The 17,591-nt window shown below is 36.8% G+C and overlaps 1 protein-coding gene across 10 annotated transcripts in view; it reads left to right on the top strand.

Moving 5' to 3' along the window:
* LOC120427862 (uncharacterized) overlaps window positions 1-17,591 on the top strand; it is a 131,272-nt gene that overhangs the window by 69,357 nt on the left and 44,324 nt on the right. For 9 of the 10 annotated variants that reach the window (XM_052707609.1, XM_052707610.1, XM_052707614.1 and 6 more), the window contains exons 2-3: window positions 1,370-2,169; window positions 8,325-8,564. In XM_052707609.1, the coding sequence (XP_052563569.1) occupies window positions 2,049-2,169; window positions 8,325-8,564 (361 nt within the window). In that variant the 5' untranslated portion in view covers window positions 1,370-2,048. Of the gene's footprint in view, window positions 1-1,054; window positions 1,226-1,369; window positions 2,170-8,324; window positions 8,565-17,591 lie in introns of those variants that run through there. The other variant, XM_052707612.1, reaches the window with a different exon arrangement.

Raw genomic sequence — 17,591 nt, 5'->3', positions numbered from 1 at the left:
AAACATTTAGCACTAGTTTCTGTAATATTTCTGTCTAAAAATATGTGGCTATCGAAATTTCATTAAACACTGAGAAATTATGTTGAATTATCTAAAGGGGTCTTCAACAGAAGCCTTTGTCCATTCGACTATGTCATACATTCTATTGTTCGATAAAGCAAATCACCTGTTGCTTTTTTGTTATTGTAAAAAAAATTATGTTGAAAATGCATGATCCAGTTGTACTGAATCCAAATCACAAATATGAATTAAATTTGTTGCGACACGAGCTAGAGCTCTGACTTTGTGTGGTTCAACCGCCGTTCTACTTTTTAAGAAGTTAAGGAAAAATCTCCACGGTATTCTCAAGCAAGTTTCGCTAGGGGTTGGACGGTTTTTGGGAAGGTGAATGGTCTAAGGAGCAACCCTAGGCGAGTCAAATTCTGGTATTTTATGTTTTAAAAGCCATGGCCATGGTTTATCACTGTTCAACGCCTTATCAGTTTTTCGTATTATTTCTTTACGATTCAGTGAACGATTCACAATCCATTTCCTTTCCACTTCTCGCCAATCTACACGTAAACGTCACCCAGTTCTGCTCACTTTTGCATTCACAGCCGTCTCAACTTGTGACTAATCGCTCGTTTGTTTCCTTTCTCTCTCTTTCCAGGAATTATTGCCGAACGCGCGCGCCACCAGTCGAGGACCTTATCGAAGAACAAAGTCTCCTTCAGTTCTCCGCGAAAATCAGTGAATCTCGCGCGAAACACCTATTAATTTCTCGATTTTTAACTTAATCGTGCAGACCCCATCGCGGCATTGCTCTTTCCTTCTCTATCGCACGCAGGCGGCGGATACACGCACCCAACAAGAAGAGCTTTACGGTGAAGAAGTGCCGTCCGAAAAGGTCGCATTGGACCAGCAGCAGCAATTTGAAGAAGGAAAACGAGTTTCAGCAGCAGCGGTTGACCGATCGACGACTCCTCGAGGGGTCTCGTCGGCTCGGTCTCATTTTGGCACGCTCAGAAGCTCGCAAGAATCGGAAGGTTGAGGAAGAAACGGTTCAGAACGGGGCAGGCCCAGCGCGTGTTTTATTGGAATTTTGTGGAGTGCAGATTTTTCGGGAAGGGTTGAAGTGTACGAATCTACGGTGTCAGGTGGAAATTGTGTGCTGGATAGAGTTTGTTTGTGATACTACCTGCAATCAGTAGTGAGATATTCGCAGCATCTGCTGTAGGATAAAAGCGTAAGAATCGAGAGAGAGAGAGAGGGAAAGAGCACTACGGGTGGAGGAGAAGGAAGAACTGCGATGTGTGGGATTCAGTGATCGATTAGATTGATTAAAATTAATTGAAGGCATGTTTTTCATTGGGGTTTGTGTTAATTTCAGAGAATTATCGAGTGCCGGCAGAAGAGCGGGCAAGTGTGAGGAGGTGAAAACATCTGCGCGATCGTAAATAAGTGATGGAAGGCAAAGGAGAAATATCAAATAAGTCCATTATCTTCTTCAATACCTGAGGAGAGTGTTCACGACGACGACGACGACGACGAAGGCAAGGCATGTTCACACAGCCAAACCAAAGCCAGCAGCAGTGTGCTAAAGAATAATTCAAATAATCGATATCGTTTGGGAGAAGCTACATGTCGTCGTGAGAAGGCAGAAATCGGAAATATCTGGTTTTGCTGGAAGAGCAGCTCGTCGGAGCGCAATCAGAGCCTGCTGTATCTGTGAGTGTGTCCACAAGTGAACCCAGCTGAAAAGTGGCAAGAAAAAAGCAGGAAGAACGAGTGAATCAACACAAGAAGAAGTCGCTGGAATAACCGTGGCGTGGTGTGTCGAAGGAAGAAATGATCCCAGAGTGATGTAAGGAGACACACGTCGAAAAAAAAAAGAAAAGGAAAATCACGTGCAAAACGCTAGAAGGAAAAAATAAAGGTCTGCGAAGAAAGTGTCGTCGTTCATAACGAGGGCGAAGCGCGCAAAATCTGGTTTTCTCTCACCCCCCGGGAGAAGACCGTCGACACCGTAGACCCGTTCCGTCCCCCCGTAAGCCGTCAAAATAGGGAAGATGGACAAGGACGGGGACAAGAAGGGGGGCGACAAGAAAGGTGGGCAGTCCGGAGCCGGCTTGGGAGGCGCAGCCGGTGGTCCGGATCCTGCCTCACTCCTGGACGCCGCGTCGCTGTTTGGTGAGTTGGTTTAGACTAAAATTGTCGTCGTATTAGAGGGGTGGAGTGGGGGTTATCTTATCGCAGGTGTGTCAGGTTGGTCAGCTTCCTGGGTCTTGTTAGTCGTTCGCAATCGTTAATTACACACAGTGTAGAACCGGTTGGAGTCGATAACGTGATGCGCTTTGTAGCGAGATACGACAATCGATGTAATGTGTGTGATACTTGGCACTTGTTTACTGTTTGTTCAGGTGATTAAAAAGTGGTGACAACCTTTTTGTGTATTGTATCTGGATTAGTTGCGGTCAATTGTTTGTTTTTTACTTATAAATTAAGTATAATATTATCGAGGGAACTGAATAACATTTAAAAAACATTCTATGTATTTTAAAGTCAGAGATCTCGATAGCTGCTAAGATTAGTTTTTATAATCCTAGCAATATTCTGTCAACTTATGTTATTTTCCTAGCAATCGAATTCAGCAGGAAACGATCACCATTTGTGTCAGTATGACCCGGGATGAACTTCCGATCTACCGGCTACATGGCTTGTTTTTTTTTTTCAAATTACACTGCAAGTTCACTTTTTACAAATAAGTCTTAATAGAAGTGGGAAAAATGAAATCCTCTTTTTCTAATCAAGCTTCAATTTTGTGGAAGAAAACCACTTTTTTTCTCAAGATTGACGATTGATGCGATTACATTTTTTAAATTGGAATCAAAATTGTCAGTACTCTTTATTGCAAAAATGAAGACTTTCTCTTTAATTTTTAAATACTTTACTTAGGCCGATGCAAATATTTAAAAAAGTTTTTGTCCCTCGGCCCTAGCCGAGGTCAAGGGGGGGGGGGGGGGGGGGGGTAAAAAAATAAAAAAATAAAAAAATTAAATAACAAGCCATAGTCTTCACATTTAAATGAAAAAAGTGTTTTAAAATGCATTTTACACCAGTTCAGTTCTTTTGCAATCATTAGGTTTCAAAAAATCTAAGATCTGACAAAAACAAAAATTGTATCGAAAAAAAAAGATTTGTCATCGAAAATTTTCAAAAAATCTTAAGATTTTTTAATAAACCCAAGCATGCTAAAAATGATTTTAAACTCAGGAAAATGTATTTTAATTTGATTTCAGCTGGTTGCACTTGAATTTTCATTGAAATTTTGAAGTTTATTGTAAAATTTTTTTTTTGCCCCCTGATTTTTCGGGCCAATTTTGAAGGGGGGGGGGGGGGGTGACAAAAACTTTAAAAAATATTTGTACCAGCCTTATACTCAGAAAAAAATGTTGTAAACCTTGGCTAAGTTTTTTTTTTAATTCTAAAGAATTTGAACTGCTGTTACCATAAAAATCAGTAAATGTCATCTTGGTGCGTTTCAGAGCAATTGTCTAATTGATTATACGCCTAAATTTCTCAAAAATTATCCCTAGATCGACCAATTTTGTAACGAAATCAATATAATTTTCTCAAATTACTGGATTGACCAAAAATGGATATTATTCAAATGGTTCTTTGTGACTATAATAAAAAAAAACTGTGAAGTGAAGTTAAACAACATTGGCCACTCAAGTCGGGAATTTGTCAAAATCTGCCAAAATCAGAATAAGTCAGGAATTCCAAGAAAACCTGTTTGAAAATTATTTTCCGTCTCTTATTTTTTTTAATATTACGTTTCAATTGCACTCAATTTTTAACACTTAAGTTAAAATTTCGTCCATGCTGTTTATACTTTATTTCTCATTTTAAATGAAATTTTTGATAAGAAAATTGCTTTAAATATATTTGTAATCCCCTAAATTCAAAACATCTAAAATATCCTTTTGAACGGGACGGGGGTAAGCGTGGTTGCCTCTCACCCAGTCGGATTGGGTTCGATCCCAGACGGTCTCGGTGGCATTTTCGAGACGAGATTTGTCTGACCACGCCTTCCGTCGGACGGGGGAGTAAATGTTGGCCCCGGTGTAACCTAAAGGGTTAGGTCGATAGCTCAATCCAGGTGTAGGAGTCGTTTCCCTGGGTCCTGCCTCGGCGGAGTCACTGGTATGCAGTTGGACTCACAATCCAAAGGTCGTCAGTTCGAATCCCGGGGTGGATGAAAGCTTAGGTGTAAAAAGAGGTTTGCAATTGCCTCAACAATCAAGCCTTCGGAAACCTAGTTTCGAGTAGGAATCTCGCAATCGAGAACGCCAAGGCAATGCTGTAGAGCAAATCATTTGATTTAATTTTTTTAATTTTGTCATTTGATAAAAAAATAATGGAAAAACAAATTTAAAGCATTACAAATATGGTACAAATATATGAGAGATCAAACAATCTTATCACGCTGAATTTTTCATTGAAATAAAATTGAAAACATTAAAATTCTGACAACTGAAGTTATCAAAATTGAACTTTTGGAATTAAATATCAAAATCCACAATCTGATTAAAAACATAACGTAAAAAATTACTTAAGTTTTAAGCATTTCTTAAAAAAGTTATGACCAAAATTCAATATTTTTCACTTTTTGCCATTACCTTTTCTTTTCCTATTAAATATATACATTATGACATTGCATGCATAACATACATACATTTCTCACGGGATTTTTATTAGAAATTTGTTTTTAAGTTTCTTTTTATTTCTTGACAGTTGTCATAAAGATCATGCTCGATGGTTGATGTTGATGTTTTAGGAACAGTTTTCGAATTGCAATCATTTCTGCCTTCCTCACCTTTCTGAGGAAACGCTATAAAATCACTCGAAAAATGAACTTTTTAATTCGACCACGTAGACCCACCTTCACGTATACCTATCGACTCAGAATCATGTTCTGAGCAAATGTCTGTGTGGATGTGTGTAGGTGGGTGGACAAAAAATGGTCACTCGGTTATCTCCAGATTGACTTCACAAATTATGATCGTTTTGGTCTCATTCGATGCGTCTTGAGGTCCAATAAGTCTCTATTTAAAATCAGCAAGTTTAGTAAAGTACTTTGAAAGTTATGCTAAAAAAAACTTTTTGAGGAGAGTCCGGAAGATTGTAAAAAGGGTGGTTGTTGTAAGAAAACCCGTCATGTTATACATTTTTAGAAAAGTATTCAAAAGACCAGCGAGCCTAAAACATCGAAGATCTGATAACCCTATCAAAAGTTATTAGCATTTAAGGGGTTACATACATGTAAATCGGCAAACATGTCAAGGGTTAGTATTGGCACACACGCAAAGTTTTTTAACATTTGTTTTCAGGACTTTAACATAAACATTTTTAACTATTATCAACATAAATTTGAAGACATTTGGTTGCATCATTGCCGAGATATAGCTATTTGAAGTTAGCAGTTTCAAAAAACGGGTGCCACGATATCTCAACACTGCTTCGACCAAATCGGCTCAAAATTTTTGTGAAGACTAATCAAACCGATCTCGTGTGCATGACGAAGGCCGATTTTCAAAAAGTTTATTTAAAAAAAAAGATAAAAATATTTTTGTGTTTTTCATATTAAAAATCATCCGTTTTTGATTTTTGTATTTTTTAAAAAAGCAAAATTTTAAAATCGGGCTTCGTCATGCACACGGGATATGTCTTGAGAGTCTTCACCCCAAATTTCAGCCAATTTGGTCCATCCAATCTCGAGATATCGTGGCACCCGTAAATCAACTCGGTGTTCCGAGAAAAACGCTCACAAAGTTTGACAGTCCGCTTTGCGCATGGCAGAACTTTAAACTTAAATCGTCTTCTACTCACTTAAAACATTACATATCTTCATGAAACTTTCAGGAGTGATGGGAATTCATCTATTAAAGGATTTAATAAATATTCGGAAATATGAAAAATTTAGATTTTCTACATGTATGTAACCCCTTAAGTGTCATTTAAACACTTTTTGAACGCTGGATCTCAGATATTTCGATAAAAGCAATATCTGGATCGATAATGCGATAATTTCATTTTATTTCAATCGATATCGACTTTTTACTGATTTGAAAACAAATAAAAAATCGGACAAAAAGAACTGAAAAAATATTTATCTTCATTTGATCTCCCATCCGCTAGAAATTAAAAAAAAACTTGGGGTATAAATTAATTCCATAAATTGTCTTTTGCACCAAAAATATCTTATCTGAATTCTCTGGGAAAATGTTTTGTAAAGTTTTACAATTTTAAAATTTGACCCAAAAGTCTATTCTCAAAAACGATCTGACGGAATTAGCTTGGAATACATTTTTGAAACCTTTAAAATGACTCTAACGTTTGGTCCTTCACAAATTAATATTTTTGTTTGTTTTCTCAAAAGTCAAACCATTTTTTTCGTTTAAATTGTTTTTTTTTAACATCAGAGGTTATGTTGATAAACAATAAGTATTATGATTTGTGTTTAATAGCTTGGTAGAAGGGTGCTCAAAATCCGGGAGTATATTTCAGAACCTACAGAAACTCCTGGACCAATTATGAACAAAAATGGCTGCAACTGTAATGCATTTATACTGGTTAGATGAATTTTGTTATGGAGTATCGACAAAATTGTGGAGAATTTCCAATTAACAAGATTGTTTTTTTTTTAACTCAAGGCGGTTTCAGCGGTTTGTTTGTTTGTTTGGTTGTTTATTAAACCAGTAGCGTAAGGTTTTCACCTTTTAAATTGCTACTTCCGTTCCGTTCCAGGTGTTGTTCGAGTACAATTTGATAACCTAAATTTATATAAAACTACATTGGTCACAATTTGAAAAAAAAAAAAAAAACTAGGGTTATAACGAACACGGTTAGTCCATTTGGGTAATTGTTTAATTTGTTTATAATATTTTTTTTATAATTGTCTGCTCTACGACTTTGTAGAACATAATTACATTCTTAAAAATAACCCTGCAGAAAAAAATTAAAATTTTTGTTCTTAACGAAAAAATGACTCTTTTGGGTTATTGCTGATTCTTAAAGTAAATTAAATTTCCCTTTAAATGAGATGTTTCATAAATTTTAACAGTTGAGTAACGAAAAATTGTCAATTTTACATAAAAGTCTCTTTGACACCAAATTTCCATACCATCACCATTTCAGGCTGCAAATTATTGAAAAACGTAGTTTTTCGAATGTTAAAAAATCAAAGGGGTCTTACCGCCCCTCCGTCACGAGATATCGAAAAATGGACCGTGGATTTGTGACTAGGGACAAAAAATACCTCTTAGAACAAAGCTTTACGCCAATCGAAAAGGGGTTGGAGCAACTTTTTCGATTTCGTGTGAGTTGGTGGAGAATTACCCATAATTACAAATTTTTATCTAATGTTGGGATTACAAAATCTTTTTTTTTTAATTTTTTTGTCATAGCAATAGGATCCTTGTGCTTCATAAATTTCTAAATTAACCTTTTCAAATTTGATAGTCTAAAATTAGGAGAACAACAAACAACTTCTGCGGCGCACAAAACAGTTTGGTATTTACCATCCACCGCGAAACCCAGCATTTCTAATCAACACTTGCGTTCAGTTAATGAGCACCCGCGCGCTGCCCGAATATGGCTTCAAATATATGATTTTAATTGGCACCCTTTTATATATTTCCACGCAAACAATTCCACCCCCTCTCCGCCCTCCATTGGTATAGGCCATCTTCACCTCTTCTGTGCAGTACGAGTTGCTGCAGCTCATTTCACGATACCATCATCACGATCGGCTCTGCCCCACGTGTGACAATGGCTAAAACTCATTAAACTGGCACTGGCAGGCAGGCATTGCATCATAACGCTACAAATGCGTTGTCTCTTGCTTTGTCATCGCTCGTCACATTAACCCTCGACTGAGAAGTTACGTTTTTTTGGGAATTTTAAATAAAATTTTCTTTTTTGCTTGTTCTAGTTTAATTCTGATTTTTAAATCTACCTTGTACTTTGTTTGAAAAAAATATTTATGTGTTTTTTTGACAAATTGGCATTCAAAGGGTGTACTATTGCTACTCATTTGCGCCATACCCAGCTGTAGATGATGATCACCAGTTCGACCTTTTCTGGCGTAACTAGGTTTAAACTTTTCATCATTTCCACACGGTGGATTCCATTTTGATTTGTGCCACTCTGTATGATTCATTAGTGGTTCGACACATTTTGATTTATTTTTCCATCCACTTCGATGGCACCTCACCACCACCATTTCAACCTTGACGACAATTTCTAATTTGAAATTCCTCTCTTTTTTTCCCTCCCAACAGCTTACTGGGGTCGCGATCCCTCGGCGATGGCCGCGGCTGCCTCAAATTCGGCCCTGTTTGGGTCCCAGTTTGGGATGCCCGGGGGCCTCGGTGGTCTAATGCCAAATGCGGCTGCGGCCGCCGCAGCAGCAGCGGCAGCCACCGGCGCTAGCGGCTCGGACCGGTTCCAGATGGGTCAGCACCCGAACACGATGGCGGTGGCCGCGTCGCAGGCCGCTTCGCTGGCCGGGTTGCACAACAGTGAGTATCTTTCAACGTTTTTTTTTTGTAATTTTTTTATCAGGTTCTAAAAAAAATGAAACCTGGCGCTTAAAATTTGGCGTTTTCGAGATATTTGAGTTTTAAATTGGCATCTTTACCTTAAAATGGCTGTAACTTTTGACCCTTAAGCAGGGTTGCCAGGTTGCCAGATAAATCTGGGAATGCCAAATTTTTCAAGTGTCACCCAGAATAAAGCCAAATTGACAGTGCTCCGAACAGCACTTTTCTCTAAAACTGATTTTTGAAGGTTTGCTCGGATGCTTTCTCTAAATTTGGTCATAGAAGGCGTAGATTCCGAGATAAAATTTTGGTGCCTTGGACAAAGTAGCTTGGATTGGCGAGGCCAAGAACTTTTTAGAAGACGAGAAAATTCCAAAAAATATTTCTGAGATTTTGAAAATCACCCTAATCGTGAACCACCCTAATTTTGAACCAAGCCAAAAGTTGCCCTTTTCCATTTGAAACAACTCTTCTCAGGACAACAAAGCTTCAAAAATTCACAATTTTTCGGAAAATCCATTTTCTTCTTATTTTTACGTTTTGGACCACTGCACAGTGTTCGGAATAGGGGGATGGCGTCGCTATTTTTAGACCACGTTTTCCACTTTTTCTCATCGAAACCGACTACTTTATCGACTTCATTTTGCTGGGCGAGATAGGACGCCGTCTATTTTTAGACGATGACTCAGCACTTTTCCACTCTTGCACTTAAAAAAACCAGATGGCAGCACGATGTAACGCCACGTCCCTATGGCAAAATTAAGTGGGATAAATTGATAACTCCTTTATTTGACGTCCTAGCGAAATGGTGTCTTCGGAAGAGTTGTTGTACTTGATAAGGGCTATCTTTTGAAGTTATTGACATACAGGGTGACGACCTTCCAGGGTGTCAACCAAAAACTAACTTTGTTGGATGACGTTGTAGGGCTTTGGTGTCTTCGGCAAAGTTGTAGAGGAGAAAATTTCATGAAAGTTTGTCGAAGGCGCCAAATTTGTAGCTCTTAATCTACTCGAGATATACGCCATTTTTGCAAAAATGGTCCAAAAAAGCACTTTTTTGGTGATAACTCAAAATGTTAGCATTTTAGCGGCCTACTATGTTCTGAAGAGTTGTTTATGAAATAAAATTACACATCTTTGCCGAAGACAGCAAAATGTTTTGAGCCTTTATTGAGGAGTTATAACAATTTTTAGGTGATTTTGAGCCTATTTTCAAGTTGCTATGTTTTCAAAATGGCGCATTTTGGCGCAAAACCGAACAATGCACCTGAAAGTACTCACTTTCAACTACATTTCCTGAAAATATCTCCGTGTCTATCGGTGTCTATTTTTAGATAACTCAATTTTAGTTTGACTGTTTTTAATCAATTTATTTATAATTTTTAAGCGGAATCTTATTGAAAACGTGGTAATAATCGGTAAATTGAAGGGTAAATTGATCGATTATTATGGAAAATACATTATTTATGCTTTAATTATGACACACATTCTAAAATTATGAATAAAAACATATATAGCCCAAAAATAATGCAGGTTAAAATTTTAAGTAATTGTTCGTATTTGAAATTAAGTATTTCTTTTTATACTTGGTCAATTCAGAAAGGTTGTCGTATTTTTTCATAGACATAGTTTTTTCCATAATAATCGATCAATTTACCCTTCAATTTACCGATTATTACCACGTTTTCAATAAGATTCCGCTTAAAAATTATAAATAAATTGATTAAAAACAGTCAAACTAAAATTGAGTTATCTAAAAATAGACACCGATAGACACGGAGATATTTTCAGGAAATGTAGTTGAAAGTGAGTACTTTCAGGTGCATTGTTCGGTTTTGCGCCAAAATGCGCCATTTTGAAAACATAGCAACTTGAAAATAGGCTCAAAATCACCTAAAAATTGTTATAACTCCTCAATAAAGGCTCAAAACATTTTGCTGTCTTCGGCAAAGATGTGTAATTTTATTTCATAAACAACTCTTCAGAACATAGTAGGCCGCTAAAATGCTAACATTTTGAGTTATCACCAAAAAAGTGCTTTTTTGGACCATTTTTGCAAAAATGGCGTATATCTCGAGTAGATTAAGAGCTACAAATTTGGCGCCTTCGACAAACTTTCATGAAATTTTCTCCTCTACAACTTTGCCGAAGACACCAAAGCCCTACAACGTCATCCAACAAAGTTAGTTTTTGGTTGACACCCTGGAAGGTCGTCACCCTGTATGTCAATAACTTCAAAAGATAGCCCTTATCAAGTACAACAACTCTTCCGAAGACACCATTTCGCTAGGACGTCAAATAAAGGAGTTATCAATTTATTCCACTTAATTTTGCCATTCCGAACACTGTGCACTGTGCATTGGCATGGATCATAGATAGTCATAACTTTAATTTCATGTACTTTGATTTGTCGCATTCTAGGGTTTCTTGCACATTCCGGAAATTATCTTAAAATGAGCAAACTGTACCACAATTTGATAACTTTAAACTTAATTAAAAATAAACTAGAAAGTCAATACTCAATATACTCTACTTCGCATCCGACTCGCCGTCAATTTGATGAATTTGATCCCACAAACAGTTTAATGCATTTGGAACTGACGTTGAACGGACTGGCAGAGAGTAGTAGGGTGGTTCACTCCCTCCCCCCACCTTCCTCACTGCTCCTCCACCCACATTAAACATGCACTATGTGTTTATCAAAAGTGTGCTTGCGCCACGATAATGTTATTATTATTATTATTATTATTGTCGGTGCTGCCCTGCCACTGCTGGTTGCTTCATCGCCGGGCACTTTAAAGTGCGACCATGCTTAAAGTTGCACTCACTTGGTGGAGGCATGTCGAAAACCGTTTTGTCTCGGCCTCAAAACAGTACGTCAGCTTTAACTTTTTCGAAACCACCGTGACAACAGTTGGACCACTGCGAGGTTGGTGGTCGTGGCTTTGGACGATGACCCAATATTTTTAGGGTGGGCGAATTCAATATTAGAGTCAGAATTTAGGAAAATATTAAAATTTAATTTAAGCCACAGTTTCACTAAATTTATGTGTAAATTCCACTATGTCGTTGCAATTGCATTTAAGCATTGAAACCAAAATTAAATTCCCCCCGTGACACACATTGAGCGTGAATGATTGCGTTTTATATTGGCTGGCTCGCGCTCCAATCGTCGTTCACACTTTAAAGTGAAAGTGTGCGAACATAATCGCTCCGCATATATTATTCAGGGTAACACGAGACAAATCAAAGCATGAATTAATCATTCAATTGCTACACCATTTGCTCACTGCCTGTGCGAGTACAGTGTAATGTGATGTCCCTCCAACCCGTTGAGTTGTGAGATTTGTTCGTGCTCAGTGAAGTGGCACAGATAATCGCCACCTTAATCAAATCAGATTGTGTGTTTTTATTTCTCACTTAATCTGATTGTTTAGATGATTTGCGGTTGACTAAGAATCGTGACTAACATTGACCTGTTCGATGGTACACAGTAGATAAAAGTAGAATGTTGGGAGGTTTAAAATTCCTACACTCACAGCAAAAAAAAATATCAGAATCTGTCATAGTGCAGCATTGATTTTGCAGCACGCTCGTAAATCATATGTAAAATTTCACATAAAATTTTATGAATTTATACATTTTCTGACAAAAATCTTTCAAGTTTCCCTCAATTTCAATATTAACATGTTTTTAAATAGTCTCAATTTTACCTTATTCACCAAACTGTTTAAACTATACAGCAAAAATTCGCATGAAAAAGCATGCACATCACCTTTGTGAGCAAAGGCATGTAATAATGTATGAGAAAACGTGTACATAAAAAGTATGTACCAAAGAAATACAAATCAGGTCTGCTCATCCCAAAAATAAGATCAATCCGGCGAGAGTCATATTCAGATTCCCAAGTCCGCGCCCCAACCCGCTCGGCTATCTCGCCGCTGTAAATACAGTAGGATTCTTCACCGATTTACCTGTAGGTTTCCCATACAGCGTATCAAGTTAACACAGTATACGACGTACGAAAAACCTATTGTTACATTGGCATTGATCCGACAATTTTTCCATACAATATTACATGCTTTTTCTCGCAAAGGTGATGTGCATGCTTTTGTATGCGATTTTACATAGTTTTTTTTTTACTGTGTAAAACAAAAATAAAAAAACAACACCTCGGCAAACGTTAAATGATAACTTGTTCTATTAACGGAGGAACACCGCATTTGTTTTTTTCGATTTACAATAACTTTTTACCACACGGATAGAAAGCCTGTTAGCGAATTCGGTATTCGTTGGCGAATTTGTAAACATAGACGTGTTTTCAAAATCGCATACATTTTTTCGATTTCACTGTAAATATTTTTAAAACCAACAACATTGTTGTTCAAAATCGGAAAAATTGTTGACGAGTTCGACAACATAGAGTTTGCGGATTTGCTAACAGGATTTCTAACCGTGCAGGAACGTTTGAATCAAAAGTGTTTGCAAAAAAGCTTTTTGCGGAATTAAAATCGAAATTACATTCAAATTCAGAATATTCTTAAATCATGTATTAATGTTAAAAATTATTTTGAACGCAGAAATTGCATTTCCATTGAAATTTCAAAGTTTTTTGAAAAAAATGTTGTTTTGAGTTTTCGAACTGGTATTGATATAAATTTTTAAAAAATATTTGCAGAGGCTCAAATTTTCTTTTTTCATCTAATTGAACAAATTTTGCGGTGTCAGATTTTGAACGTTTTAACATATTTTGTGTGTTACAAAATATGCTAAATAATCTATATTCCAAGGGTCACAAACATTTTTTGGGACGTAATATCTGGAGTTTTTTTTTTAAAAGATCCAATAAACCAAATTTTCAGTTTTTGCTTTTTGGGTGTTTTTTGATACCCCTGACTCAAGGCGGTTTCAAAAACACCCAAAAAGCAAAAACTGGAAATTTGGTTTATTGGACCTTTTCAAAAAAACTCCAGATATGTACTTCAAAATAAAAAAAAATAATAATAAGTGTTATAAAAATGAAAATAAATTAAAATTGATGAAAATGTGTTCTAGGCAAAAAAGACTTAATTTTAAATTTGAAGCCTCATTTTCGAAATTTTTAAATACTCATGCTATCATTAGAAAAATGCAAAATATCAATGAATTTATGAAAAAAAATTCTTCTAATTTTTTACGACTTTTTGTGATCTGTGGTCCCAACATTTATATTTGGTAATTTTAAAATATGAAATAAGAGAATTTGCTATCTGTTGATTTTTTTTTCAAAAATTATGCTTGATTTTCAGAATTTTGAAATTATTTGTATTAAAACACAAACAAGAACACTGAACAAAAGTTTCATTTTCAACATTAAAAATTGAACCAATAATTAACATGATTTGGCCAGTTGTAAATTACTGACTAATTCATCATATAAATACAGTCCAGCCTCGATTATCTGAAAGGCTCGGAAAAATAATTTCACTTCGGATAATCGAATCTTCTGAGAATCGATTCACTTCTTCCATGAGCAAGTTAGCACTCTACTCTCTTAGGGAAAGTTGTAGAGCACCTTCCAGAGCATTCGAATATAAATCCGGTTTTGATATAGCGTAAAACGTGGATTTTTTAAATATCAAAATCAAAAAAAAAAAATGTTTTTTCCATACAAATTTATATGGAAAATTGAATCGGTTTGCGCAAAGTGAGGACTGCACCAATCGTTTTCAAACATTGAGGAATTGTTTAGGACCCCAAAAGGAACTGAAAAAAATGCTGTGCTGGAAAATCGATTTTGTTATTACACCCTAATGACCCATAATCTAAATTTATTTAGAATTTTTGAATCCAAGATGGTGGCCAAAATTACGGAGATAAAAAAATATATATTTTTATAGGCAATCAACTAGTTAGATTTGACTTCAAAAGGGGTCGCAGAACTTAAAATAAGAAAATAAAAAAATATGAAATTTTTTTTTGTTCATGATTTGTTGTTGATTTTATTAAGGGGACCATCCATAAACCACGTGGACACTTTAGGGGGGGGGGGGGATATGGCGATTGTCCACGATCCATACAAAAAAGTTTTTTTTTGTATGGACAATTGTCCACGAGGGAGGGGAGGGGGGGTTGAGATTTCCAAAAAAGTGTCCACGTGGTTTGTGGATGGTCCCAAGGGAACATTAACGCTATGGACCATTCGCTCCCGATTCATGATTTGATTATCCGAAGTCCCATACAAACCTTCGGATAATCGAAACTTCAGATAATCGAGTCTTGACTGTAATCGGACGTTTGAAAATACGTATTTTGGGAATTCAATTTTATAAAGTTGAATGAAATATTAAGTTTTTTTCCGTGTGCCTTTTTCCCCGAAAACTTTGAATCATAACCTACATCCTTATTGAAGACACCAAATCGATAGGAAAATTCCTTCTCAAGGTACAGAATTTCGTACATTTACATAACCATTTTGTATGATCAGCCCTCAAAAATGTATGGAGAATAGGGTGGTCCAAAACCGGGCTTCCTCGGGGTTGAGCCCCCTGAAATCAAAAATTGGTCCATCACTAGCCTAATTTCTGTTTTTTTTTAAAGGTCTAATAACCAATTTTGGGTGCGCATTGAGTCAGGGGTATTAAAACACACACAAAAATCAAAAACTGAAAATTTGGTTTATTGGACCTTTTCAAAAAAAAAACTTCAGAATTCCAAATTTGAGCTCATTCTGACCACGGGAACTCCTCTTATTTATCATAGTCTCAATATTTGAATGTAGAGACTGTTTTAAGATGCATTTTACATTATTTCTGTTGTTTTGCAATCATTAGTTTTCAAAAAATGTAAGATTTTAAGAAATTAAAAATTTTAGTTGGTGGTGCTGTTAACTTAAACAATCTCAAATTGTACCCGAAAAATGAATAGCGATCGATAAAAAAAATTCATGATCAATTTTTGGATTTTTAATATTTTTCAATTAAACAGTAAAGGGATTCTGCCTTTTTTGCTCAAGCAGTTGGAAAAAAATGGCTTCTCAAATCAATTAGCAATCCTCTCATCAAACGCTCAATTGCATCACTCAAAATAAATTGCATGTTTTCACCCCAGTCAGCCGAGGAATCCTCATAAATATTTCCGCGATTTACCATCACACCCAGCGCATTATAATAATATCGATGCACACACCGGCTATTTAACAATAATGAGGTCAATGCGATCATTTCATCCTCCCCCCTCCTTCCACTCTTTTGTTGAGGATATTCGTTCACACATGGATGCAAAATCAAGTTCAAGGACGTTTGAAAATTTACTCGCCTCTTTAAATAACTCGCTTTCTGATGAACAAACATATTTGCGTGAGACCCCCCCTCCCTTTTGATGTGTGTCTGTGTGCACTTATGTGTCTGTCAATCGTTTTATATTATGTACGACGTAAAATTGCAGCGTCGTGAAATTTGATGTTTATGTATTTTTGTACCACAACCACCAGCACCAGTTGATTAACATTAACATTCAAAAGCCGGCTTTTTCATTTTTTTTTGTTGAAAATTGCATATTTTGAGTTGTATTAGTAGTTGTTTTTGTTATTCTCTTTTTACTTTTACTACTTTGTTTTGAGGGCTCGTCAACGGACTTTGTGTGTGTACTTTGTGCTATTTACTATGGTGATTGTAACGCTTCTTGTTGTTGTTATTGTACATGGTCTCGACAAGCGGATTGTTTTTATGTATTTTGTGAATGGCTTTGATGATGGTCGTATATTTTGTAACGATCGTCATCGGCTTCCTTCGCACACAATATGATTGAGCCGCCAGACGTCTACATAGAACCGGTTTAAGTACTCTGTTTATGTATACATACAGCCGGCATCACCGAAAGTAGTATCGGCTTTATTTATGCTTGCTTTGCATATGTACATGTGCCTTCTGCTCTTCTATGTCTATGTATTGCGCATATACTCCAATGTAAACACAAAAAGCGCTCCCAGAATGTGTTCATTGAGTTCCTTCATTGGTGTATATCTGCCTCAATCGACACTCTTCAGCAAACAGTTCATCCAAAACAAGCGTGGACATTGACCACGCATACTACCAAGCACAACTCGAACCGGTTCACACTTGCACCGGCACCCGCTCGTCGGTACACCCAAACGAGGCACCCGCGATTTTCTCTGTTTTGTGCCGAAAGAATACACATCGAATGCCGTTCTCTCGCGCTCTCTGCACGCACGTTTTTTGCCTTCTTCGTGTGCGGCATTCTCGCTCTCCGCTCTTCTCTCGAGTATTCTTTTGTTGTTGTTGCGCTTGCACGCACACTACTTTCGCGGGTGGCGCTTTCACAAATACTTCAACATTTTAGTATTTGTGACATCGCAAGCTTCTCTCTTGCGAGAGAATGTTCTAACAAGTGAAGAGAGCGGCTCTCTGCCCCCCATCAATCAAACCGCATGACGCCTCGCGCGGTTGACAAGTTGAATAGTTGTGAATGTGTTGGTGTGGTCGATTTTTTTGCAAACATCAACATTTCACCAACACTAGCGTACGCGTGAGCGTAAAACGACTACAACAATTCTAGAGTACTTTTTCAAAAGGTCCTATGTGCAAAAACCTCAATCTGAGAAATTTGATGATAAAGTTTTGGTGCACATTTTTAAATCCCATTCAAACACGTTTGGGTATTTTTCGATTCTGAAAACGCCCAAATGGGTCTAGAGTAATGCTTTTCAAGTGTACATCTCGGGATTATATAAAAGACAAGATTACACTTAGTTCTGACGCAATTTGGTTCATACAACCTGTGAGTGCACATAGGACACGTTTCATAGAACAATTTTTGCACATAAGACATTGGCATTGGACTATATTTATGTGGCATTGCTCATAAAACTTTATCAAATAAAATTTAAATCTCGATTTAAAAAAAACTACATTTTTGTGATAATAATGTATTTCCAACCCTCTCGCAACGTGTAGGCAACAGCTGACGAAGAGCATGAAATATTTCAATGCTTCCAGCGCGTGAGAG

Source organism: Culex pipiens, chromosome 2, assembly GCF_016801865.2.
Source record: "Culex pipiens pallens isolate TS chromosome 2, TS_CPP_V2, whole genome shotgun sequence".
Taxonomy (NCBI): Eukaryota; Metazoa; Arthropoda; class Insecta; order Diptera; family Culicidae; genus Culex; species Culex pipiens.
Note: the sequence above shows the minus strand (reverse complement) of the source record. Positions and strands in the feature narration are given on the sequence as shown.